The 27930-nt window shown below is 37.2% G+C and overlaps 1 protein-coding gene across 3 annotated transcripts; it reads right to left on the bottom strand.

The window, feature by feature from the left end:
* Positions 1–245: 245 nt before the first annotated feature.
* Positions 246–27805, bottom strand: rin2b (Ras and Rab interactor 2b). 3 transcript variants are annotated; one of them, XM_084425291.1, is made up of 13 exons: positions 27686–27805; positions 26292–26496; positions 25682–25762; positions 20243–20355; positions 19753–19927; positions 18478–18598; positions 17656–17728; positions 15466–15557; positions 12805–14001; positions 9153–9461; positions 8162–8293; positions 1856–2019; positions 246–1727 (listed from the first exon to the last, which is right to left on the bottom strand). In XM_084425291.1, the coding sequence occupies exons 3-13, from the start codon at positions 25739–25741 to the stop codon at positions 1413–1415; spliced, it is 2751 nt and encodes a 916-aa protein (XP_084281417.1). In that variant the 5' UTR covers positions 25742–25762; positions 26292–26496; positions 27686–27805; the 3' UTR covers positions 246–1412. The 3 variants fall into 3 exon arrangements, with proteins under 3 accessions (XP_084281417.1, XP_084281419.1, XP_084281418.1); XM_084425293.1 differs by having other exon boundaries at positions 18487–18598; XM_084425292.1 differs by lacking the exon at positions 27686–27805 and having other exon boundaries at positions 26364–26495.
* Between the last annotated feature and the right edge of the window lie 125 nt (positions 27806–27930).

Below are 27930 nucleotides of genomic sequence, written 5' to 3'. Positions count from 1 at the left end.
CAACATTAATATAACTAATAAATAATAAATATAATTATTTTAAATAATATATTATCTAATAATAATAATAACCACATGAAGTACATTTTAGGTAACTCATTTTAAACAGTATGAGATAATAAAAAGAAGAGACGCTTTACTCCTGCCGTTCAAATACCACCAAAAAGAGTAAAATATTCACAAGTTCAGTGTTTAAATTATATCATTGACAGCTCAGGGATCTGGTAAAAAACACATTCTCAGCACCAAGTGCATCATGCATGTTGTGGCACAATAATATATTACATGTTTACAGTATAGCACATTTAGACATTGGCTGAAGTATAAGGAGCAATGTGTTCCTATTTCATAAGAACAAAGTGAGAAAAAAGCTTCTTCAGTCAATTTGTCAGTTTGCAATGTCACTGATGCATATTGAGCTAAACAAAAAGCAACCACATGATCATGCATCATCTCTGTTGAAGCTCATATTCTGAAAGCTTCTTCCCTTAAAAATGGTTCACTGTGTTGATTGAGTCTCGTGACAGCAGAGGTGACAATTCCTCTGACGAAGCAAAAGCTCTGGACACTCATGCGACCTGAATGCAAAAATAGCTTAAAGATTATGTACAGACCTCTATGAGCGAATCCCTGACAACTTTTTATACATATAACAACGACACATTATGGATTTCATTGCAGTCTTAGCATTTTTGGGGACAGACGCTACATTCATCCTGAATCAAAAGAAATCTCACAGGTTGGATACCACATTACTGGCAATGCCCATTATATCTTATGCCCAGAACATCTATTAAACATTTCTATTTAAGACATAACCTTATGTGAAGTATCAATATTTGAAATATTTTAATATGCATATATTTGCCACTTTCCATGAATGTGGCACACTATGGTGTCCCACTCCTTTTTTTTTTTTTTTTTTGCATATTGCATGCAAGCCTGTTACAGCATAATTTTCCTGCATTACAAAAAATGCAACATTCTCTAAATTTGTAATATCCAATAAATAACATAATTCTGACCCTTTAGTGGGAAAGACAAGTATATTATCTCATTTCATATTCTCAATTTTTACACAAATTATTTTGACTGTAATCATCAAGCTAATCTTTTCAACCCTGTTACCAAGGTTATTATAAGATTAAAACCAACCAAACTAATATTGTCTTTATATTTTGGTGAAATATAAGTTATATCCATAAATATAAACCAACATTTGGTCCAAATCTAGCTAGCTCTTACTTGCAATCCTGTTACCCAAATTTGTTTTTAAACTAAACAAACCAAATGTACCCTCATGGAAAGCGTCAATTACGTAATTTTTTATTGACACAGTCTTTAATCTTGCAATCTTTATACACAGTTTTTAAAGTCACACCCTGAATAAACATTTTCCTGCTATTGAGTGTTCAGGCATCATCCTGCTCTGAAGACACAGGCGTGGGACAGTTTATGTTGGCTATCCTCCTGTAGACAAAGTAAAAGTGTTGAGGGTTCGGTCGACTGTGTAACTCTGCCTTTATCCACTGTGGTTGTGTGTCTGCGGCCAACTGCTGGCTGCTGTCGTCTGTGAGAAGAAAGAGGCCGTAGTTTTCCGGATCAGACACACCGAATTTAAGTGCACAAAGGCGGCACACCTCTTCTGTTGTGGCGTAGGGCCGGACCTGAAGGGTTTTAGCCGTGCAGCCGCTACCTGCCTTCTGCAGAGCCACACGCAGGTAATTCTTCACAAACAAAACAAAGATATTATAGTGAGTTTTTAACCACTGAAAATAGTTAAATGCTTTCCATTAAATGCAGTCAGGAACTACGCAAACACTGAGCACAAACGGTTCTGAGGTCAGGGTTTTACCTGGAAGTCGTCCACTGAGGGCAGGTTTCTCTGCAGTGTGCGACGCTGGTGCCACTGGTGGAGTGTGTCGCGTGCTGCAGAACTGAGGATCCGTGCAGCCTGTTCCTCCTGGAAGTTCTTAATCAGTGACATCGCTCCGTATGCACTGGTGAGGTAATAACCTCCTGTACAGGATCAAGACAAAAGGAGAATCTTACTGTTTTAATACAGTGAACCTTCCAAAACCTAAATAAAAACTCTGTTTGTCCAATACTATTAGTAAGTACTGCTAAAAATCTACTTGAAAATGTTTTATTTTACTGTTCAGAAGTGTGGGGGTTGGTAAGATTTATAATGTTTTTGAAATAAGCTCACGAGGCTACATTTATTTGATTAAAAATACAGTAATTATTGTGAATTACTGTATATTAAGAAATATAGTATTTAAAACGGTATTTTACTGTATTATTCTTCTTAAAACTATTTTATATTTTCATTTTTTAATGTAAATAAACATTACTCCAGTCTTCAGTGTCACATGATCCTTCAGAAATCATTCTAATATGCTGATTTGGTTCTCAAGAAACATTTCTGATTATCAATTTTGAACAGTTGTGTCACTTAATATTATTGTAGAAACCGTGAAACATTTTTAGGATTCTTTGATGAATAGAAAGTGCAAAAGAACAGCAATTATTTTAAATATAAATCTTTTGTAACATGATATTAGGGTGTCTACAGATATGAACAAGTTACATTTAAGACTTTTTAAGACCTTTTTAATGCCACTTTGAATGAAATTTAAGACCAAACCTGAGATGGAAATACAAATTATATTACATGCGTATATATTAGGGGTGTAACGGTTCACAAAATTCACGGTTCAGTTCGATACGATACACTTGTGTCATGGTTCGGTTCGGTACGTTTTTGATACAGCATAAAGAAATAAATGCCAGAGAAATGTCCTTGATTTAAATGTTTTATTCTTTTTTATATTAAAACTAACATCATAAAGTATGATTTTTTTTTACTTTGAGCAATTCTAGAGCTATAATTGACTATTCTTAGGAGCATATAAAACAAAACAGCTCCTTGGAAAAAATTAAATGTCATATTGTAATAGTTATAAACAAAGGTTTATTTTAGTTCAGATTAACATTTGAGGGCAGCAATTGTATTCATAATGTCAAAATAAAACCGATGTGTTACTTGAAGGCATTATAGCCTACTATTCCTGCCAAACGTCCATGGTTGCAGTTAGTGTTACTACAGTAAATCCATGGTGAATGTTGCTGATCTGTGGACACTGATAGTTCATTCATGGCACAATGTTTCTTCCAGGTTTCCACGTCAGCGCTGTTTGATCCGTTAATAACGGAGAAATATGAATGCTTCTCACTAGATCTCGCAGCGATGTTATTACTTCTGTCAGTTCTGTGGCGAAATCAAATGCTTTCTTTACTGTATCTCTTATTAGCGCTGTACAGTAACAGTGTCGCATGATCACGATCGGCTCGCGCTGCACTGGTCCAAACTGATAAACGGTCCTTCAACCACACAATATCGAGCAGTTTCGTTCCGCTTGCATTTTACGTTTGCCATTTGATGTTGGGCAATGTTGTGGTCGCGCCGGCGTCTCTTTATGATCATTATGAGCGCGCTTGCCACGCGCAACGCACCTACATTTGAAACAACGAAACGGCGTTACCAGAAAAAGCTGGTTATTTGACGGACATTAGGTGCGTCAGACTGGAGAAATTTTAGCGGTAACGTGACCAGAAATATTTAAGACCTATCGAATCTGAATTTAAGACATTTTAATACTTTTTAAGGCCTTTTATTAGGAAAACTTTATTTAAGACATTTTAAGACTTTTTAAGGACCCGCGGCCACCCATAAGTACGATCTAAACTGTTTAAATGGGGAAAAATCGAAGATAACGTCAGTAAACTATGGAGTGCCACAAGGATCTGTGTTAGGCCCTCTGCTATTCTCAATATATATATGCTGCCACTTGGTATATATTATAAGAAAACATGGAATTAATTTCCACTGTTATGCTGATGACACTCAATTATATATTTCATCACGACCAGATGAAAACAATAAATTATCTAAATTGACAGAGTGTGTTAAAGATATAAAATACTGGATGACGTGTAATTTTCTGCTATTAAATTCAGATAAAATCGGAGGTATTAGCCTACTTATTGGTAAAAAAAAACTGCCCACAAAACCTCTTACAATACAACTTTAATTTAGAAGGATGTCCTGTTACTTTATCCACTACAGTAAAAGACCTGGGTGTTATACTAGATTGCAACCTGTCTTTCGAAAATCATATTTCATGTTACAAGAACAGCCTTTTTCCACCTTAGAAACATTGCTAAGCTACGTAACATGCTATCTGTTTCTGATGCAGAAAAGTTAGTTCATGCATTCATGACCTCGAGACTAGATTACTGTAATGCTTTATTAGCTGGTTGTCCTGCATCCTCAATAAACAAGCTACAGTTAGTCCAAAATGCAGCTGCTAGAGTTCTTACTAGGTCAAGAAAATATGATCATATAACACCAATTCTATCATCTCTACATTGGTTACCTATAAAGTTCTGTATCAATTACAAAGTATTACTAATGACCTATAAAGTCCTAAATGGTTTAGCTCCTGGGTATTTAAGTGAACTTCTATCGCCCTACAATCCATCGCGCTCTTTAAGATCACTAAATTCGAGGCTTCTAGTCATTCCTAGGATATCTAAGTCCACTAAAGGAGGGAGGGCGTTTTCACATTTAGCTCCTAAACTCTGGAATGGCCTTCCTGATATTGTTCGAGGCTCAGACTCGCTGTCCCAGTTTAAAACTAGATTAAAGACGCATCTCTTTAGCCAAGCATTCACATAATACTTACCTTTTATACTACAGTTGAATCAGATTGAATGCATTAATATTATGAACAGCAGCTACGCTAATTATTTCCCATCTGCTTTTCTGTTGTTATCTCGGGACGCTAGTCCCGAGGTAAATACAGATCGTCAGCTCTAGTTTGTATCCAGCCTCCCATGGAAACTAGAGATGCCCCAACACCCGTGCAGAGACGACTCGACGCTGGCGATATGTTTATGCCCTAAATTAATACATGATTAACTAACTGTATTTTTCTATGTACATTTTTGAAATGCACTTTCTGTAAAGCTGCTTTGAAACAATACAATAATAATAATAATTCATTACATTTATATAGCGCTTTTCTCAGTACTCAAAGTGCTTTACATAGAAGGGGGGGATCTCCTCAACCACCACCAATGTGCAGCATCCACTTGGATGATGCGACGGCAGCCATATTGCGCCAGAACGCTCACCACACACCAGCTTACTGGTGGAGAGGAGACAGTGATGAAGCCAATCAGTATATGAGGATGAATAGGAGGCCATGATGGACAGAGGCCAAGGGGCAAATTTGGCCAGGATGCCGGGGTTACACCCCTACTCTTTCGAAAGACATCCTGGGATTTTTAATGACCACAGAGAGTCAGGACCTCGATTTTTCGTCTCATCCGAAGGATGGTGCTCTTTGACAGTATAGTGTCCCCGTCACTATACTGGGGCATTAGGACCCACACAGACCACAGGGTGAGCACCCCCTGCTGGCCTCACTAACACCTCTTCCAGCAGCAACCTGGTTTTCTCAGGAGGTCTCCCATCCAGGTACTAACCAGGCTCAGCCCTCCTTAGCTTCAGTGGGCAACCAGTCTTGGGCTACAGGGTGACATGGCTGCTATTATAATACGTATTGTGAAAAGCGCTATACAAATAAATTTGAATTGAATTGAATTGAATTATAAATGCCTTTACTGTCAGTTTTGATCAGATTAATGCATCCTTGCTCAATAGAAGCATTAAAGGGATAGTTCACCCAAAAATGAAAAAAAGGACCCCATTATTAACTCACCCTCAACTCATCCTAGGTTTATATGACTTTCTTCTTTCAGACGAATACAATCGGAGATATATCAACAACAACAACAAAAAAATCCTGGCTCTTCCAAGCTTTATAATGGCAGTGAATGGAGGACGAGATTTTGAAGCCTAAAAATAGCATCAATCCATCATAAACAAACTCCACACGGCTCCGGGGGTTAATAAAGGCCTTCTGAAGCAAAGCGATGTGTTTGTGTAAGAAAATTATACATATTTAAAACAATAAAAAATAAAATAACTAGCTTCCGGCAGACGGCCTACGCAAGTCGACTTACGCCAAAAGATGTAGGAGTAGCGTAAGCTTTGATGCCTCTCGCGGTTCAAACAAATAGGCCTGAGCAACAAACTCAGGCTCCTCTTCTCTAATATTACAAAGCCCATTACAAAGCTTGGAAGAGCCAGATATATATATATATCTCCGATTGTATTCATCTGAAAGAAGAAAGTCATATACACCTAGAATGGCTTGAGGGTGAGTAAATCATGGGGTAATTTTCATTTTTGGGTGAACTATCCCTTTAATTTCTTTCAAATTAAGGTGAATTGAGGTTTGAAACAAGGGTGAACAACCACTATAATGAGGACAGATCCCATTAGATCATCAGGTTTGTGACCTGACTGTGTACATACAATATAATAAATCTTTTCAAAGAATGTCTGCCGTACTGAGCTCCGTGAGAACAGGAGACACACACCCTTGGAGGAAATTACTCTGTTGAGAATAGAAATTAGGATGTTCGTCACACATGGAAAATGATTCTGTTCTGAAACTCCCCCGACTCCACAATTATTAAAGGATTAGTTCACACAAAAATGAAAATCTTTCATCTATTACTCACCCACATGTCGTTTCAAATCAACAAGACTTTAGTTCATCTTTGGAACACAAATGAAGATATTTCTATTGAAGAGACGTAATCGCTTTATATGATGAACAGATTTAATTTAAAGGGGACATATCATGCTAAATGCACTTTTTTAGCCCTTAAATGCATTTTGTTGTATATTTGGAGTGTTTAGAAGTACAGAAAAGATGAAATTATTCTCTTCAGGTGCTTCGTTGATATCTTTATATTCTGTTTTGGTCATATTTTTCAACCGGTTCAGATTTTTCTGTTATCTATGACGTTTTGCGAACTAATACGTCACAGTATTTGCAGTGGAACTGCCAAATAAGGACATTGACTTCCGGCCCAACACTTCGAGCAATCCGCCATTATTATTTATCGCTGCAATTTTGTAGTCCAAGCTGGATGCAGAAGTTACGAGAGGGTAAGTTAAAATGTTCGGTTGTTGGATGTAGTAACCCACACGCTTCATTACACCGTCTAATGTAGATGAACTGCCGCGCTTGTGGCGCATGTTTGACTGAAAGAACGAGCAAAGAGAGAGAGAGAGACCCGGTCGCGCGGGCGCTCTCTCTATCTCTCGGAGCCCTACAGTCTATGGTGTAAACAAGACATCACCGTCTCCAAAAGACGCTGTCTTGCTCGCTCTCCCTCGCACATATTAATCAAAATAAATCGACACGGTGGTAAAAGGTCGGAAGACCAAAGTTTAATGTGTAAATACAGTAACATACCATTGCGATACATCCATATGAAGACGTTGTTCTGCAGGTTCGTCGTCTACATTTTTATCTCGCTCCGGCTCCGACTCTGGCTCGAACATGTAAGGCTGGCTGGACAAGTCTTCCGTTGTTGACATTTTGTTAATAACGTGTGAATAAAAAGTTTCTGTGCCGCTAGTAATCCTATCTCTGCTATCAGACTACAAAAATGGCCGAACGGGGTGGAGTTGAACCTCTGCAACCTGGAGAGGGGGCGGGGTATGAAGTGTCTCAATGTTTTTTAAAGAGACCGCACCAAAACGGGTTGCTCTGAGACGCACATCAGAAAAGGGGTAAAAAGGGGGCTTGTGGAGCTATAATAAAGAAGAATTCAGACCCAGGCATTGCAGTTCCGCTTTATATAGACTACAAATGTATGATTTATATGTAAAAAGGAACAATTTAAAAGCATGATATGTCTCCTTTAAGCTTTTATTCACATATAAACATTGATCAGCGAACATGTTTACAGGATTCAAATTTGGTCACAGATGCCCAAGCACGCTTGCAAAAGTCTTATGGGTTTGGAGCGACAGGAGGGTGAGTAAATGGTGACAGAATTTTCATTTTTGGATGAACTAACCCTTTAAATTCATTCATATTACAAAGGGTTCTGATTCAGTCATTACAAACCAGGAAAGAGAATTCACATTAAATACTGGACAGGGGAAACACTGTAAGATTACATTAATTTAAATAAATTATTACACAAATAAAAGGACATGCAAACGCACCTTCTCCATGCAGTAATGGAGGATCTACCAGCTCCATCATATACAGGATCTCAGTGTCCAACTGTGGCATGTCACACTGGACCAGTACATACGTCAACATGGGCAGGAAATCATCCGCTCCAAACATCCTCACTGGCGCAGACAGAGGAAACATTTATCAGTGACCTTTACACGAGCCATTCCACTTGATTAAGGTGCAAACACGTTCACCTTTCAAATACTAATCTCATATCCTGCATCCAAGTTCGTATACTATCCATCCTAAATAGTATTCAAAATTAGGATTTGGTGTTCGAAACAGTAGCATGTTGAAACGAGTATCCCAAAAGTACCCGGATGCTCTTTCACACTCTAACGGCTAATACTGCCCACATCCCAATATTGGTTTGATGAAGATTAGATAAGAACTACAAACATAAATAAAGTGTTAAAAAAACTACAAACATGGCAGATGTGTGATACTGAAGGTTAAGTAGAGAGGTTTAGATTAAGGGGTGTGATAGTCAGTATCTAATCTGCTGAAAAAACAATGTTATCCACATTATATTGCATCTTCAATAACGTTGTGAATTTTTATAAAGATACATTTGGTCATTATCTTTTAAATACATCATTCAAAAACACGAGGAGAGTTTTCCGTATAAAAGGCCCACGAATGACAGATCAAGGTGCTATTATATTTCTCTCCAATACGGTAGGAAATTAAATTGAATGTGGAGGATGTTAACTGTGACAGGGCAGATTAAACGGTGACGGGATGCACATAACTAAGCGACAGAGCTTCTTCCTTTAAAGAAGCAATTATGATGAAGTAGTATTTTGCCTACTCTGCTGCTACACATTTAAAAGTCTGTACTTTTCCTTCACAAAAAGAGTACATAATTTTAAGGCATAGTATAAGTAGGTGAATTGGGACGCAGCAGTACACTCCTAAAACACAAACACACATAAAGCCTTTAAATAAACCCTTGAGGCAAACACCTGTACAGACCTTCATGATCTTGCATGATACTGTAGATGAGTTTGCAGACTTTCAGCAGGACCGATATCTTCCTCTCAGGTGAGTACATGTTGCACATGGCTCTGAGTTTTCTGCGGATGCGGTGGATGGCGAGGGCGTCCGGTGGCCGGGCTCCGATCGCTCCCAGCTCGTGAGGGCGTTTGGTTTTGGCCAGGGTCAGATTCTCCTGCAGCCTCTGACACACTCCTCCGGCCACCTGGAACTCATGCAGCGCTGACTGCAAGCAGCCATACAGAGGTTTCAGCACACACTTATGCATGGCCTTCTCCAACACCGGATCTGAGAAAGAGATGGACTTTCAGTTAACGCTTCAGAGAAACTTAACATCTTCATAGTGATAAAAAAGGAACAAAAAGACATGAATTATTAACTACTGAACTTTTTGCTACTTAATAGACAGTTTTAAAGGAATAGTTCACCGGCACCCCCTAATGAAACTTCATAATTTATCTATTGTTCTACACGTTCTAAACGTGTAAAACCATAAAAACAACTTTTTTTTTTGTTACTTAAATAAAATAAATGTGAACTGAAATAAAAAACAATATAATTTTTAACATATTTCAGCTAGTTGGCAAGACAACCTTTCTTAATTTAATTAAATTTTATCTTGAAGTACTAAAATAACTAAAACTGAAATAAAAATGAAGAAGAACAATATAGACATTACTTAAAGCTAATAAATAAACACAACAATAAAATTACAAACACTTTAAACTTAAAACAGAAAATATAATACTAAACAAAGATGTGAAACATATTCTGAAGAACATACAGTATGTTTCAGACTATTCCTCAAAGCCATCAAATGACTTGGAATATAGCACATATTAAGTCAAATGGACTACTTTTGTGATACTTTTTTAATGGTACAGCTGTTTTGTATTCACTTACATTGTATAGAAAAGAGCAAAAGGGCAATCATACAGGTGTGGAACGACATGAGGGTGAGTAACTTTTTCTTCTTTCATACTTTTTGGGTCAACTATTCTTTTATACATCTACAGTGTGAATCATTGGATTTGTGGTGCATTTTTGTTAAACAGCCAGAGCACTTTCATTGAGTCCTGTCTCATATTAGCAATTGTGAAACAATTGTGTGCCAGAAACTGAATGATAGAATAGTTACCATTTGATGATGAGAGATTTTAGCCACGAGTAGATCGAACCATTATGAAATTCTGACTGAAACACCTTTTAATTCAAACTGACACCTTTTTTTTAATGGTACAAATATCCAAATGGTATTCTGTTTTCCACAAGTAAAAAACTGACACGCACACACACACACACACACACGCACACGCACACACACACACACACACACACACACACGCACACGCACACACACACACACACACACACACACACACACACACACACACACACACACACACAAATACTTACAGAGCGTACAGTGTCAGCTCAGTTCATGGAAAAGCTGACACAAACGTTACAAGATATATTAGGCCTAAGCTCTCAGGAATTCATTTAGGTCTTGCTGAAGGCTCTCTGAGACACAAAGGGCCAGTCAAATGAGGACAAAAGCAGGCCTCACACATCAGTTGTCTCTACACTATAGAGTTATAAAACAAGCAATTACACACTATCATAACACTGTTACTGTAATAAAACTCTATAAATAATATAATAAAACACTGTACACAAGAGGTCTAAATATTAGAAGCACCTGTAGCTTAAAGATTCACTATCATAATAAATGGCTGTATATAATGTTTTATGGAAAACAAACCAGAAATTCATCAACTTCCTGTGTTACACTGCTATGATGGTTGTCACTAAAACTTATCTTTATTGTGACATTAAAAGACACTGACTTTAAAAAACAAAAGATATAATATAATACGTATAAATACAATTTCTTTCTGTCTGAAACAATTGCACAATTTTAATTGTGCAGCATGTTCTGAATATTTAATTTCACTAACAAAAATTACCATGGTTGTTGATGTACACTGTAATATCCTGATATTCTTTGATATATGATCTATCACTGTATTCTGGTATGGCCACAGTACTATTTTGTAACCTCAGATAAATATATTAAAAGATTTGTTTTAGACTTCTAGGTGGCATGGACACAGGAAACATCAAACTGTACAAATCAAGGATTTTAAATTTAAGGTTGATTTATTTACATGCAATTTTCTACCATGGTATCATCACCACATTGTATTAAAGATATTAATTTAACAAAGTAAAATCTGACATTTAGAAAAAAAAAAATCATTAATAAGGTAAACAATACATTAGTTTATCTATAAGCTAAAAACAGCCAGACAACCTTTTACACTAATGTAACTTCTCCACATGAAGAAGTGAAGAATTTATCCTTTGAATACATTTTTTACTTGTCTTTAGGTTTGATATGTAAGCATTACTTTTGGTATGATGAAACAAATAAATAAAATGCCTTCAAGCTGTTTATTGGTCCAAACCCACCAACCACAGGGCGGACTTTTAACTGAAGACCTATAAAAATGTCTTTCAACATTCTTAATACATTATGTGCTGTGAAACAGGATTATAGCATATTTGTCTTAGAATGAACTTAATTTAATCTTATTTCAAGATGCTCTTCTCTATGAATTGTGCTCCTTTTTTTTCAACTCAGTATTTCCACAGCAGTCTGGTCTGAACGGTCATTCTTTATACAAACCAGACTAGTAACAATCCCTTTGGCCTTGCACTTACTTCAAACTGTATTTTCAGTATTTTCATACATTTTACAACAACTGCAGGGAAAAGAGATGATTTGAAAGGTATATTAGATATCAGAATGCAGGTATGGTGCTTGTATTTCATTGCTAAAATGCTCTTATTTTGAAATTATTAAATGTATCCATATTAAAAATATTTGACAATAAAACATCTCCCCATCCAAGCCAGAACCATAATATAAACTATATCCTCCACTGACAGACTAAGATAAAAAGAATTAAAAAAAAAACTATTCCCCCCCTCACACTATCAAACACATTTTTCCTGCATTTGCTTCCTGAAGGAAGCATTACAAAATCAGCTCTGTACTGATAAGCGTAGACTGACATTCAAAATAAAACATGTTTCTGATGTCAGGTATAAAGCATAATCATAATCTAAAACACGTCTTTTTGGACAATATACATATTTTTGACATGCATTGCTTTAACAAGTCAAAGAAATCAGACCTTGAATTAAACTAAGAGTTTGAAAACTGCACAGACAAGGAAACAAAAAAGGCAAGCTGAGGATACATATCTAAAAGACAAGGCCAACACTTCAAAATGCCAGAACAAACATACTAGTAAAATATAGTAGATTCAACTTGTGGATACAACTAAAAGTGAGCCGGGGTGTCCAATCCTGATCCTGGAGGACCACCTTTCAGCAGAGTTCAACTCTAAACCCTAATTAAATACTCCAAAACCAACAAAGGATTCCTAGAAACTTCCAGGAAGGTGTGGTGAAGCTAAACTCTGAAGGAAAGTGGCGCTTCAGAAGCAGGACTGGACACCTCTGAAGTAAAGCCATTTGTAGGTTGAAAGGTGCTTTTAAAATTGTTCTCTTTGTTTGAATGGTTTAACATGGCCCTAAAAGACGTAAACTGAAATCTTCTTACCAATCTGGTCCTCAGGTATGTAGGACTCTATGGGTGGGTTCATCTCTGAGCTCTGTATGAGGTAAGCCTTCATCTGGGTCATGAACTGCCGGAGCGTCTGCAGAAGATCCTGGCTAGATGAGTGGCAGTTTTTGTTCTCCTGCACAAAGCTCAAATAATCCTGCACCAGGCAACCAAAGTAGGAACCTTTGTCTTGGGACAACTCAATGATCCGGAGCAAGATGCGCTTTTCAGGTGTAGCCAGAACATTGAGGACACCTCGGACCTTTCGGAATTGTCCCCTTAGTGCTCGTGAGATAACGAGCGATCTCGGATGAGCGCCCACTAGTTCAACCGCCAGGAGTCTTTTTGTCTTGCGGGCAGAACGAAGGCGAAGATGCAGGTCCCTTTCAAGTCCCACACCATAGTCTTCCTCCTCTTCGTCATGCTCATCACTGCTGTCATCTGTGGAGAGGCCTTGGCCCACACTCTGGGATAGGCCCAAAGGAAGAGGATGCGGAGGACAATCCAGAGAGTCAGACGAGGAAGTGGACAAACCACTTGAGCTTCGCCCTTTCTCTTCTGGACCGGTCCATTGCTGCAGAATGGTGTTGTTGGTTGGGTTGAGAGGTGTATGTGTCCGGCTGGCTTGAGACAGGGCCCTAGAGATGGTCTCATCATCTAACGCAATGGTGCAGCGGTAGCTGTCTATGTCTGGCGGTTGAGGAGGTCGTGGTGGAGGTTGAGGTGCAGGTTTCTTAGAACTGGGGCGTTTGACGATCGATTTGGGTCCCTGACTCATTCTGGTAATGCCAGCACTCAAAGGCATAGTCCTCCGACCTGAGGGTAAAGCAGGGGTATGAACCAAAATACGAGGCGGAGGTGGCCTTGGTGGAGGAGGGGGACGAGATTTTCCGTTTTGTGCTGTTGTGTCTTTTGCGATCACTGTTGATACATTTCCAGTTAGATCTTGCTGTGTCTTGAGGAAGACAGGGTTGATAAAAGACAAAGCACTGTTGGAGCAACTTCTTTCACCTTCGGGGGCATTCGGGCAGGTGTCAGTCAGAGGTGGTGGGACATTTAGATTGCCAGTTGGCGTACAGGTTTGATCCTCTGTCAGTAAGATGTCGGAGAAGTTGCTATGCAGAGAGATTGACCGTCTGTCCAGAACCAGGGAACTCTTTGGGACTTGTCTGCAGACAGAAGATTCCCAGAAAGCTGGAATAAAAAAGAGAGAATCTGATTAATGTTTAACAACACATACGCACAATCTTTGAACAAACACAACCACAAAAGCAGCTAACACACCCACTCCAGCGTCCTACCATAGACCCCCTCACGTTGTCAGCAAACATGTGAGTTTGAGAGTGTGTGGCTATATCCAGTTACAGCCCGGTTGAAGCGTCTGTTCACTTCTCTCGTCCTCAGGCCCACTGAAGTTCTTGGAGAAATTTAGCGAGCTCAGTTGTGCAAGCTGATTCACAAATGCCATACAAACACACCCAACACAAAGCCGGCCAAAACTCAGTGAGTCATTTTTAACCAAACAGACAGGGGAGGTAGACTTAACAGAACACACCAAACCACTCCTCTTTCTCCTCCCCCATGCTTTCTCTCTCTCTCCCCACCCATTTCAGTTTGGTTTCTCATGTTGGTTTGCCGGGCCAGTTTTTATTAGGACAGGATAGTTTTGATAGTCAGCATCTTTCAAACTATTACTAGATCAAACAATTGTTCTGCGGCAACTTTGGTGTACATTTCAAGGGTGTTGTGGATGGGTGCCAGGACATATTTATGTAGTTACTAAGGTATTCCAAGTGTTTTTGGCTCATTTATAACTTCTCAACCATGCATTTTCTCTAGGGCAGAACGGATCTATTGCTGATAAGCAACAAAGGAAGTCACACACACACACACACACACACACACACACACACACACACACACACACACACACACACACACACACACACACACACACACACACACACACTTTCCCTCAGTAACCTCTATGCTTTGATTAGCTCACATGGTCTCACCCACTATCTGGAATGCCAGCTACCTAATAATAACATGGAACTGAATAGTAGGCCAGCATGTTCGCAGCTGTGGTGGAATGAGGAATCCACACACACAGTTACAAATGAGACAATCATCCCAGAGGTGCTGTCTTCTCTACGAACATTGCAATGTTTCTTTATTATCTCACTGGTCTGAACCTTTTAAGAACATACAAAAATATTACATTTCTAATTATTACTTGGACATGCAACATTGTCGAGTGTATTAAAACACACACTCTGCTTTCCAGGTCTGTCATGCTATACATTTGTTTTTAAACGGAGCACCAGTGGCAGTCCTGACTCACTTTAGTGCCCTAGGGAGAGATTTTTTAGTGTGCAAGGGTGACCGGGATCTAATTTAAAACTAAATGAAGCAAAATTGCAGCTGAACCTGACAGCCTATAATAATCATGTGTTTAATGGTAGTAAAAGGGTAGCTTTGAATCCTAAGGTGCATGACCCCTGAATTTGACTTTAGACATTTGGACAATTTGACTGAATGGACTTTGGACATTTTCCCCTCTCACCTATTTTGAGAAACTTCACAATTATGTATATATATACACAGTATATGATATTGATCGTAATTTTAAGAGGGTCAGACTAGGTAGGTCAGTACCTGCCCCTTGCTGGGCCACCTCATGCAGTTCTGACATGGTCTCAGCTGAGTGTATTTCCTCAGGAAGCTTCAGGGTAGATGGCAGAATGTCTCTAATATGAAACAAAGAGAGCCAGACAGACAAATAGTGCGTGAAATAGTGTAAAGAGTGAAGAGTGGGAGAAAATACACACAACATAATTCACTCTTTTCCTACATTAATGGTGACAGGTCAAATTATTAATCTAAATTACATTCAGCTAATTTAATAATTCTACTCTTAAATGGTGGTAAAAATTGCTATTGATCAGAGAGAAGGCAGACTTTCAGTTTCTATGAGCGGCTTGAGAAATCTTCTGATTTATGGATGATTTGAAATAAATCATTTGTACTTAGAGACATATTTTCAAATGTTGAAAACTATTCAAACACAGGAAGTTACATCATAAACCAATTTACCAAGGACCCATGGAAGCAGCAAGCAGGTTTGTAATTCTCTCAAATTGGAAAAAAAACAAACCTTTGTAATGGTTGGTATGTAGTTGCCAAATTTGGATGTCATGTGGTATGACCTCAAAAAAAATTTAATATTAAAGTTAGTTCTACAAATATATATTTTTATTATAAATTTCATAGTGACCGTTTTTGGGAAGCTAGCTTGTTTTGTTTAGGTGGCCAATTCTGTGCCTGTAAATTATGACTGAATTTGAAAATATCATGTGGTGCGACCAAATATCATGTGGTGCGTTCAATGATAGATATATGTCCTAGATTGGCAGTTTTATGCTTTTATATTCAATTGACGGTTTATATAAAAAAAGTACTTTACTTTAGTATCATTTGGAATAGATTTTTATGCAATTTGGGATTTTTTTTATATATTTCAGACAGTTTATGTTTACTCTTTGTACAATATGAGAAAAATGCAATTTTTTTTTTAAATTAGAGCATGTAATTTCAGTTTAGTAATACTGCATTTATTTGTAGTGTATTTATTATTGCCTATTTATTTATTTAAAACTATTTTAATCTATTTTACTAGATGCCACTGCCAAGCGAAACAATTCTGACCCTGCAGCAAGAGTACCTTGATAGGAGAAGAGTGAAATATTATTACAGCTTAAAATATCTGTTTTCTATGTGAATATATAGTAAACTGTAATTTATTCCTGTGATCAAATCTGAATTTTCAGCATCATTACTCCAGTATTCAGTGTCACATGATCCTTCAGAAATCATTCTAATATGTAACCCTAGACCACAAAACCACTCAATGGGTCAATGTCATATGGGTCAATTTTTTTAAATTGAGATTTATACATCATATGAAAGCTGAATAAATAAGCTTTCTATTGATGTATGATTTGTTAAGAATATTTGGCCGTTAAATTAAATTAAATGGTGCACTTGTGTTTGTGATGTGATTTTTATTAAAAAAGGTTTATTAAATGTTTATGTTCAGGAAAATTATGTGAAATTTGTATAAAATCTGGTTTAAATCTATTTTTTTGTATAAAATGTCCTGTTCATTGATCTCTTTAAATAGATTTTTAACTATATAAGGTCTTCGTGTCATTTGGAGCGACCACTTATCATGTGGTGCGACCAATAAAAGCAATCACTGTATTAAATTTAAAATAAAATATCTTATTTCTGTGGCTGAAATATGAATCACTGATTCAGTATGCTTTAGTAAATTATATTTTTAAAACATTTCTATCAGTTTTATGTGATTTACAGGAAAAATAAGTCTGTTAACTAGATTTAAGAAGGCAACTCGGAAATTATAGAACAAAAAATGAGATCATTATTTACAAAAACTCAAAAGAAATGCAAATACTTGGTTTCTAAACACTTTAATTACCAAGAACTTGTAAAAAAATGTTTAAGCATGTTAAGGAAATTAATTAATTTTAAGATAAATCATGGTCGCACCACATGACATTTTTTAAGGCTACGGACAATTCATCTAGATGAAAAAACACTAAAATCACTTAAATTAAATTTTTAAAATGAATTTAGGTGTACACAACATCCTTAATGTTTGAACAATTGCAACAGGTATTATTTGTATTATTTTTTTTTGTATTTTAAAATTGGCCTGTTGAAAATCCTTATACGTCATTGACCCGCATTTGCAATTGTGATGCCTGCCTTAGCAATCTGATACTTGTCCATTTGAACAACTGTCAGTAATTGAAAAAGTGTTACCTGCTAATACAATAAAAGGCCACAAGATGAAAGAGGTCAGCAAAACTAATTCCTGAGCCCTCCAGAGAAAATGCTAGGAAAAAAGAACAATACACAACGATTATATGTAATCTTCAAGCATTTCCACCATTTCATCCATCAAAACAGCACTGTAGTGTCCCTCTGGATTCTTCATTTGTTGGGAATTTACAGAAATTCTGATTACTGAAATTTCTGAACTGACTCTGAACTTGGCAGGTAAATTGTTCATAAGCCTCCAGCGCCTTTCAGACCACATTATTTTCCAAGGCACAGAGGATATTCACAGCGAGACTGTGCCCAGGCCAAAAACACTAGGGTGTGTCTGATATCTCAAATGCAGAATGTCTTGGAACCGCACTGCTGTAAAAGCCTGAAATACTGCCAGGCTACTACTGTGACGTTTAGCATCAAATATGGTGCCCTCTGTTTCAAAGCAAGCCAGTTGCAAACAGCCGCTCAGGTTATTACAACTGATTAACTACCTGTAAAACAAGAGGGAAATATGTCCTTTTCTTTCACAAAACAGAGATTTTTTTAAGTGATATATAAAATGTGTGTGCGGTCGATGGCGATCAGTCTTTGACCTCTCGTCTGTGTGCACGTGAAAGCAACAGCCCCCACAATATCAACAAACCATAAAAAAGATAGATACCCAATAAAAGACCATAAAATGAAAGAAGAAATCTCTACAAATCTTTCACAGCCATCCTGAACTGAAGGTGGCACGGTACTCAGAAGTAAACATAAACAGATGTGAGCAGGGTGTCAACAAAAGTTAAAGCTTAGTATGATATAAGAGACCTGACATACTGTACTGGCTCTCCTTTACAGGGATGTGAATCACAGAGGAGTCTGAGGTACCATCCGTGTGGAATGACAAGACCTTCTTTTGCAGGACAGATGACTTCCAGACCAAAAACACCTGGAGAGGAAGATTTGCTTAAAAGGTTCTAATGCTGTGGTTTTGAATATTTTTTGAATAATATTGAGTTATAAAACGGGAGTATTGATATATTATATATTAAATTATTTAAACATGATTCATTTTTGAATGCCAAACGTTTCATGAACTGTATGTTCTTCAATAAAAACAATAGTTATTGAGGGGGGAAATAGGATTTCTGTTTACATCTTGAATTTATGTGCTAATTTAAATTCGATTATTTTAATGTATTAAATATTAGCGCTGTCAAATCGATTAATCGCGATTAATCACATCTAAGTTTTTGTTTACATAACATATATGTGTATATATTATTATATTTATAAATATTATATATACAGTATGTCTGTGGGTATGTGTGTGTGTGTACAGTACTTATACTGTATATACAAACACATTTATACATTCATACATGTATATATATATGTGTGTGTGTGTGTGTGTATATATATGTATAAATACACAGACACACACACAAACACATATATATAATATTTATAAATATATACACACACATATATTATGCAAACAAAAACTTTAATGTTAGATGCGATTAATCACGATTAATCGATTTGACAGCACTAATTATTATTAATAATGTGTTAATTTAAATACCTTTAAGTCATCCTGAGGCCCCCTATTGGCCCCTTGATTAAGAACCACTTTACAAGTTATTTGCTCTTTCATTAGTCTCTAATGAGTCTTAAAATGTATTCATCAAAAGTTTCTAGTTCATATTTTAACAGTAATTAAATAATGGAAAATCTGTAATCATTTATCCATCCTCATGTAATTGAGTTTGAATGAGATGAGAACTATTGTGGAGGGCAAAATGTTTAGTACATAATCATCATTCCAAAGCACAAAGCTATAATTATGGCTTCAGATTTAGAAAAGATGCATGAAACGTTTTACAATACTTTTGTCATTTCTGGAGCTGTATAAATCATCTATTAAAAAAAAAAAAAAAGAGAAGGAAAACCGCAACGGTTTGTATTTCACAATAGTCAAATGTGTCTGGAACAGCCATGTGGCAATTAAATTATGACAGAATTAGAAATTCTGTGAACTATTTCTTCAAAAAAAAAAATCTGTCTGGTGTCTTTGCGTTTACCCTCTCTAACATGTTTTACCCCAGCTTGTTGCTGCTGTAGGATGCCAGTGGCCTCTTGCTGGTCGATGGAAAGCAGAAGCCAGATGGGGTGTGTGTGTATCAGTTTGTCCAACACACTCACACTTGTGCTTGTACCAAGATCCCCATCAAACGCAGGATACTGTAGACACACAGCGCTCATCTCTCCCTCTATCCTACAGAGAACAAAACAGGGGATGGGTGTAGTGGGTTGTCTTTGTTTTGATCGAGATATCCTTTTATGTCCTTTAATGGAAGAAAAGACTGACTATAGACTGGCGCCCTCTAATGGACAATGTAAAACATATAGAGGTTCTTTGGAAATGTAATGACATTTTACAGTACATAAAATTAATAGATGTAAAAGCAATGCATCTATTAAGAGTACAGGTAATACAGGCACTGTTGCATTTAAATGTACTCCTGTTCAGCTTCTTATACAATGATGTTCTTAATGCAAAGGTCATCATGTGTACAGCATGTGTACTCACTCTACGAACATAGAAGTGTCTGGATCTCTGACAGGATCTCTGTCTTTTTCCTGCGTAGCATGAACCATTTGCTGCTCCAGCGTACTCAGTGACAATGCAAACGCATCGACAAGCTGCACATGGATAAAAAAATAAAAGCAAAATCTTAGTTGTCCAAGCACCTAAACATTTTGGTGAATCTGCAGTGCCTTTTTAGTTTTTAAGATCCACATTGGCAATATTGCTAAGCAATAATCTATGAAAGAGAGAAACTGACAGGAAAACTGAAGAGAACAGTGAAGAAAACATAACAAAACAGAAAGCTGGAAAATACAGTGAAAAAACAAGCTGAAAGAGGCTTGTTTGTGACCAAAACAAGAGAAACAGCTTCAGACTCATCGGACATACATCCACGAGCAGGAAGAAAGTTAGTCAGTTTCCTGTGTTCTTAATCTACTCTCCCGAACAGGAAATGGGATTTACCATGGCAACACAACCCAACCATCACAACCCAGTGTTGTAATGAACCATTAAGAAGTCCTGCATTTTCATTTACTCGGTGCAAGTGCTTATGTGATCATGTAGATATGATCATGTAGATATATAAACTACAAACTAAACTAAAAACATGATTAGCCAAAGTTTTTTTTTTTTTTTTTTACTCTCTTTCTTTCCTTTTCTCTTTCTTTTCTGAGTTCTATGACAACCAAACGACAAGACAAATAGTTGAAAAGGGTAAAAAGTGGTAAATTATCGGCAGGTTTACTGGTTTCTGAGGTGTTCTGGGTGGTTTATAATATGTTACTTTGTGGTATCTTTGCTGCTAGGTTGCGGGTAGTTGTTAAACTGGTCTCTGGGCCCTCCTGCAATGCAAGTCTATGGGATTTTTGGATGCATTTGATTGTCCAGTAAATAGACCTTTTTGAAGTATAATAGCACATCTCGCCTAAACAAGGTGCATGATTTGAGGTAACATGCATGTTCATTGAACAAATGGAGCAGGACTAGTTTGATACGGTTCCCAAACTCTTTCTATATTATATACATTTGAATTTTCTGCATAGTTAAAACAACCATGTAGTTTATAGATAAACTATATAAAAAGCCATGCCTGGCAGGCTGTTAGTGGCATTCTAACCAAAACTACTTTCAAAGTAAAGGAATGTTTCCGATATGCCACTATAGTGACTGTGCCAACTTCCTGGGCTTTTAATGTTGACCTGCAATTTTGGATTAAATTGCGCGTCATTAAATGCAGATAAAAATAAAGTCAAAAGACAACAACTCTTTCAGATTTATGTTATAATTCCTAGTGCTGATTAATTCATGGAGTGAACGTCATTAAATAAAATATATACTGGGTAAGATAAGCTTGAGGTGAGTGAGATGGAGGATGAGGACGGAACAGAGAGAGCAAGTGTTTAGACTGAATGATAAGATAAAAAAATGCCCAGGGAGAAGAAGCAATGAAGGACTTATTAAGGAGAGAGAGAGAGAAAGATAGATGTACAGACACATCTATTATGGGATGCTTGAATGATTCTGTCTGGGCAGGAAGCCCTGCTGCAGCCCTACACACACACACACACACACACACACACACACACACACTGTCTGTCTATTGATTTTTACAAGGAACACCAGACAGCCAGTGAATGTACGCAGTGGAACAGAAAATGTTCTTATGGAGAATGGGGATATAATCCAAAAACAGTTCCTGCATGAGCGCATTGGATAATGAGAGTCTGTAGCACCATCTGCGTGTCCTGCTCTTATTAAACTGTTACAGAAATGTTTTAAGCCACAAAGGAAAAACTGTGTTATACAGAAGCCCTGAACTACAATGTAAAAAAAAATTTATTAAAAAATCCATAAAAAAAGAAAAGAAAATCTAGCATTTCGAGAATAAAGTCGAAACATTACGGGAATAAAGTCGTAATATTTTGAGAATAAAGTCAAAGTTACGAGAAATCTTCCGTCAAAGTTTTTGTGTGTGTATGTGTGTAGCGTAGATTTATAAATTCAGAAACATGAATTAGGAGATTAAAATTATTTTAGTGCATCAATGGAAAACATTTACTGTACATCTAAAGGATCTTACATCATGATTTACTGCGGCCTTCTATTCAAGAGTGAGTAGTAATGAAGAAATAAGGCCAGGATCACTGTTACTATTACATCTGTAAATCGTCCCGCAATGGTTTTGCTATGAGTGTAAATCTAAAGTTTATGCCTCAAATCATGCAGTTTGTTAAGGAGAAGTGTGTGTGACTAACTTTCTATGATTAGATTTTACGATTTTTACCAGTCAGACAGTAAAGCATGTACGCATGTCACGAGCACAACGCATGATGTAGTCAGCCGGATCCGGGCCGTTTTTTGGATCTTCAACCAGATGGAACTGGATAACATTCTGATTGTTCCAATCTGACTTCTGACCTATAATGCTGCCTGAATCATAATCATACACTGTTCGTTCATTGGCCAGAGGAGAACTGGCCCCCCGACTGAGCCTGGGTTCTCCCAAGGTTTTTTTTCCTCCATTCTGCCACCTGATGGAGTTTTGGTTCCTTGCCACTGTCGCCTTTTCACATTTGTTGCCATTGGCTTGGCTTACTTAGTTGGGGACATTATATTTAACATTAAATTTAATATTCAACAATAATATTGATCTGCCTGCATTGACTGAACTGATCAGGGGCCTTATTTATAAAACTTTGCGTAGGATTTGCGTCAGAAGTGGCGTACGGATGAAACATAGGACGAAATATTCGGATTTATAAAACCATGCGCACGCTTATCCTACGCAGGTTTCCCTTAATAAATCACAATCAATTCTAAATGTAGCGCAGCTTTTGCGGCTTCATGTCACGCCCATAGTTGCCCATAAATAGTCTGTGAAACGCCCACAAGTTAATATTCATTGCTGTCTGAAGATGCGTTCACTCCGAATCCTTCCATTTGCCACATCTCCTAAGAGCGCAAGATCAGCCATTGTGCGTCATTACGCATTGTGATGGCATCATGGCATTTTATTACCATCCATTTGATTGCATCTGACAAGCTACAGATGTGTTATGAGGATGAATTGCATAACATGCCAATATTATTGCAGAACATATTTCACTTTTCTTTTTGCAAATATGTGTTAATTTGCATTTCTGTTGTAATCTTCGTTTGATTTTGTTGTTTTACACTGCAGATCGATCAAACGGGTGTTCGTGTAGGCTGTTAATTGTAAGACTTGCTTTGTGAAGTCTTCATGTTATTTATGAGAGGCAGTATTGGCATTTCTTTTACACAACGGTCAACAGTTTCACACACTTTCACGTGTTTCTTCCATCTGCCGACGGTGTCGCCATTTCTCATTTCACCCGTTTTTGTGCGTACGCCTGGGTCAGAGTTTGCGTGAAGGACCGCACATTTTCCCGTCAAGTTTGCTTTTTATAAATACCAATTATTGCGTAGAGAGCGACGTACGCCTTCTTTTGTGCGTACGCAATGTTTATAAATGAGGCCCCAGATCTGGACGATGACATCACGGTGTCACGTGTCAGTGTATGTTTGGACTTTCAGTCTGTGTTTTGATTTGTTCCTGTTTTCCTTTGATCTTTTCCCGCCACTCCTTCGTTGCCATGGTTACTGTCATTATCAGTTCAGTTGTATCACCTGTGTTCTGTTAATCAGTGTAATCTGTGTTTGTATTTAAGTTTGTAGTCTGTTCCATCAGTCTTAGTCTGTTCTCTGTTACATTTAGTGTGTGTTGCTACTTGTTCTGCTGTCCAGTGTTTTACTACATTAAACCTTCGTCTTTGGAATTATATCCTTGTCTCCGTCTGCCTTCCTGCAACCACCCGTGACACACGGTTTACTCCAGAGTGGATATATATATTAACTAAATTAATAACTTTTTTTAAACAAAAATGAAACATTACTCAACTTATTTAAGCTGGACTGTGAAGCTATTTTCTTTTGGAAACAAACTTTTTTGCATTAAAACAAAATTAAAACATTTTGCATTCTGCTTTGAAACAATCTGTATTGTAAAAAGCGCTATATAAAAAAATAAAAAATAAAAAAAAATAAAAAAAAATCCCAAACACTTAAAATTGAGAAAGGGAATCAATCAAATGATATTTATGGTCCAGAATAAGAGACCTGTGAGTGAGTACTTTTTATTTGGGCCAGTAAAAAACAACACCACCTAGGCTGTATCCGAAACCTTCGAGGGAAGGCATCAAAGCACGTCCGAATCCAATGTTAGCTTCAATTCAATTGCTATAAACCCGAGGGATTTACGGCTGAGAGCTAAACCCCTTTCTCTTGGTACAAGGATCAATTCAAATTGAGGTACAAAAGTACAGTGACTGTCATTTCTCTTCTTTCTTTCTGTCTTTTTTTTTTTTTTTTTTTTTTTTTTCTTCTTCTTTTTTTTGTCTGCTTAAGGTAACTGAATTCTAAACACCCATAATTTAAAGAATGGTTGTCCTGGCATCTAAAGTTGGACCAGTTATATAATCCTTGCCAGGTGGGTGGGGTGGTGTTGGTGGTGGGATGGACCCCTATTTATAAGCTATTGCTTTTTGGGAGTTCATTTTTTCACAATAGAACACAATTATTTTTTTTATTTTTTTTCAGAACAGCTGTTGGTCAAGTTACCTTGAATTGTGGTGTGTACTAGTTGTAGCTGCAGTTGAAATGTAATGTGTTCATAATTCATAATCTGCATCATAATTGTTTGAAACTCAAGTTATTTGTATTGTGATGACTGATATATTATCATATTTTGTGTGGGTAAAGTGTGTAGTCCTTGGCTGCTGGAAAAGTAAAATATTTTGTAACTTGTTTTTTGTGATTGCTACCCCCAACAACTTTCTGATGTAGCAACAAATGCAATGTGTGAAATTGTGGAAATAAACAAGAAACAAACAACAATTCCTGTCTCCTGAGACACCTTCATCTGATCAATTCACTAGTTCACACTTACAAATAAGTCAGATAGAATAAATGCGTATTTGGCGTGCTGTCCGAGGAGAGGGCTCCGGGCTCGGTATTCGGCCCGAACCCAGAGTACTCCCCCCGTATTCCTGGCTGTAAAGATTGAGCCAAGAGTGAGGAGTCGGGGTGGTGGAGGGATGCTGGAAAACTGTCAAGGAATATTAGGTGAGTTGACAGAGTGGATATATATATACTTCTTGTCATGCTGATTAGGGTAGACATAATTGTTTGATGACGAGTAGATTGGATTGATTATTTGAACGTGCTCCTCCCGAACTTTGTTTATAAAACATCATTTGTTGAAGGCAGCATAGATGTAGAAACACTCAAACAACATTTTCTTTAAAAACATGCAAAAAAAAAAAAAAAAAAAGTCTCAAATGTTGTCCTTTATTAGTCAGGCTCCTGTTAAGTGCAGGTCTACATATGAACACACATTATAAAACACAGAATGGTCATTACCTGAAGAAAGCTGCCACTTCTGTCTGTCCGACTGAGTTGTAAAGATGACTCCATCGCCATGTTGCTCTTGTTGATTTAGTCCTGCAAGTCAAAGAAGGCATTAGGATCACTAAATAATGTGACATCTCTGATTTAACTGACTCTGATATTCAGAATGACAGATGCATACATTCGTACTGTATTTGCCACGCTCTCGTCTCCCTTTTCATTCAGTCATACTCTGTAGGGGGTTTATTATTATAATGGATGAAAGATTTTGTCTGTGAGCCTGTATTTAGAGTCTAGAAGCTGTAATCATTTTCTCAAAGAATTAGTTACACACTGATGGCCCTGTCTGCCTGACATTTCTTGAATCTATTAAACACATATTTTCTAAAGCAATATTTGTTTAATTAGTTCACAGCACTTAGAAGTCCACAAAAAGTCACATACACACACAAACAGGTGCAAACACAAGATCTTAAGCAGATCATTCCCTCAAAGCTGTTTAAAACACAATTTGCAGAAGTTATTCATGAGAACATACAGTGAGGTCAGTGGTCACAGCATACAGTGTGTGGCTAGAACAGATCCTGGATCTAAAATGACAGTATAATGAAATTATACTCACTTCAGTTCACCTGCAGATTTTCTGAACAGCTAATCGCAGGTCAGGGAAGTTATCGTGATTATGAAAGCATACCTCTCGCTTTCTGAACTGCAGCATCAATGGAACATTGTTGGGTTCTCCACACTGTTGATTCTGTCTTTAGGGACTTCCAAAGACTGGAAATAGTCTGAAGTGAAACTAGTGTGCATGTGAGTGTGAAACACAGCTGCAAACAGACAAAGACACATGTAAAGACATTGAGAGCGAAAGAGCAATAGAGGTTTTTAAAGAGTGCATAAAGTTGTGGTTTGTCATATACACAGGTCAACAGTCTCTCGACCAACTTTATGAAATCTAAAAAGCACTGAAAGAGTTCCCTTGCGTGCTGGACACCACACATTTCGTGAAAAAGGAAGCATGCATGTTAATTTATAATATATTATAAAATTATAAATAACAATATCCCTAAAGGTCTTGACACTGAAAAAGTTTGATTCAGTGAATCAGTTTTGATTTAATTTTTTTTTTTTTTTTTTTTACACATATTCCATTTCACACACCAACGACAATCCAATAAGAGGAATCTAAATCGATCTAGTTCCTATATCTATTGTAAGAACATAATTCTTAGTAACCCGAAACCACAGGAAAAACTCGCATACATACACAGAAACATTTCTCAATAGGCAACAAGGTCTAAGGCTAAAAGTCTGTTTCTGCACAGGAGGGTGAATGCTCCACAGCTCCCTACCCTCATTCACCCTCTTTCTTTGTGCACAAACACATACATCTTCCAGTTTGTTCCTGTTATTACAGTATATGGACGCAGTATCATGTGATATACTGTATGCATAAAACATCCTGACAGATAGACCACATCATTACACCAGTCCTCAATGCATGCTGGTGCCGTCAGGGGCTGGAGATACCACAAACTAACTAGAACCAGGATTACACTTAGTTTAACTTTTTTGTAGACTAGTAAATATTACAAAATGCTCCTTTATACACACACAGACACAAAATACTTTTAAGAAGTGGACAAAGTGGATACATTAATGTTTTTTAGATTTGTGGAGTAAAGATTATTGTTTCTATTTTTTTCTTTAAGTGAAAATTTAAAACAAGACCCTCAGGCTCAATAAATGTACAGTTAAATGTACAAACGTTAAATTTATGAACTAAATTAGCAAATTTATTTGTCCATTTCCCTAATACAACACATTGGCTGTTCACAACAGTTCAGAAAAAGAAAGCAATGAAATGAAAGTGTTGAAATAGAGAACTCGTGTGTGAATAAAACAGTTAAGTTACACAGCATAGCGTTTTAAACAGGGAAAACAAACAAGCCCAAGGCAAACTGAAATAATGCTGTTAACAACTAATTACGCAATGAAAAATGATATTACACAGACCTACTATGAGTGCTCCTCAGAAGACATTGGCTGTATGCTTCTAATAATGACAGTCCAGTGATTCTGCTACTATCCGACAGTTTGACACGCGCGTCACATCCAATACTACATCACATCATCTCAGCGCTGAGGTCACATGATCACATGACTGACGCTGCACGTAATTGGTGGTAAAGGCGTGTAAATAATTTTTAAGTATTGCTAAATATGGTAGATATACGGGGGGAAACTGAAAATAATAAAAG

The sequence above is a fragment of the Rutilus rutilus genome (genome assembly GCF_951802725.1).
Source record: "Rutilus rutilus genome assembly, chromosome: 12".
NCBI classification, from domain to species: Eukaryota; Metazoa; Chordata; class Actinopteri; order Cypriniformes; family Leuciscidae; genus Rutilus; species Rutilus rutilus.
This window is presented reverse-complemented; position numbering and strand designations above follow the sequence as displayed.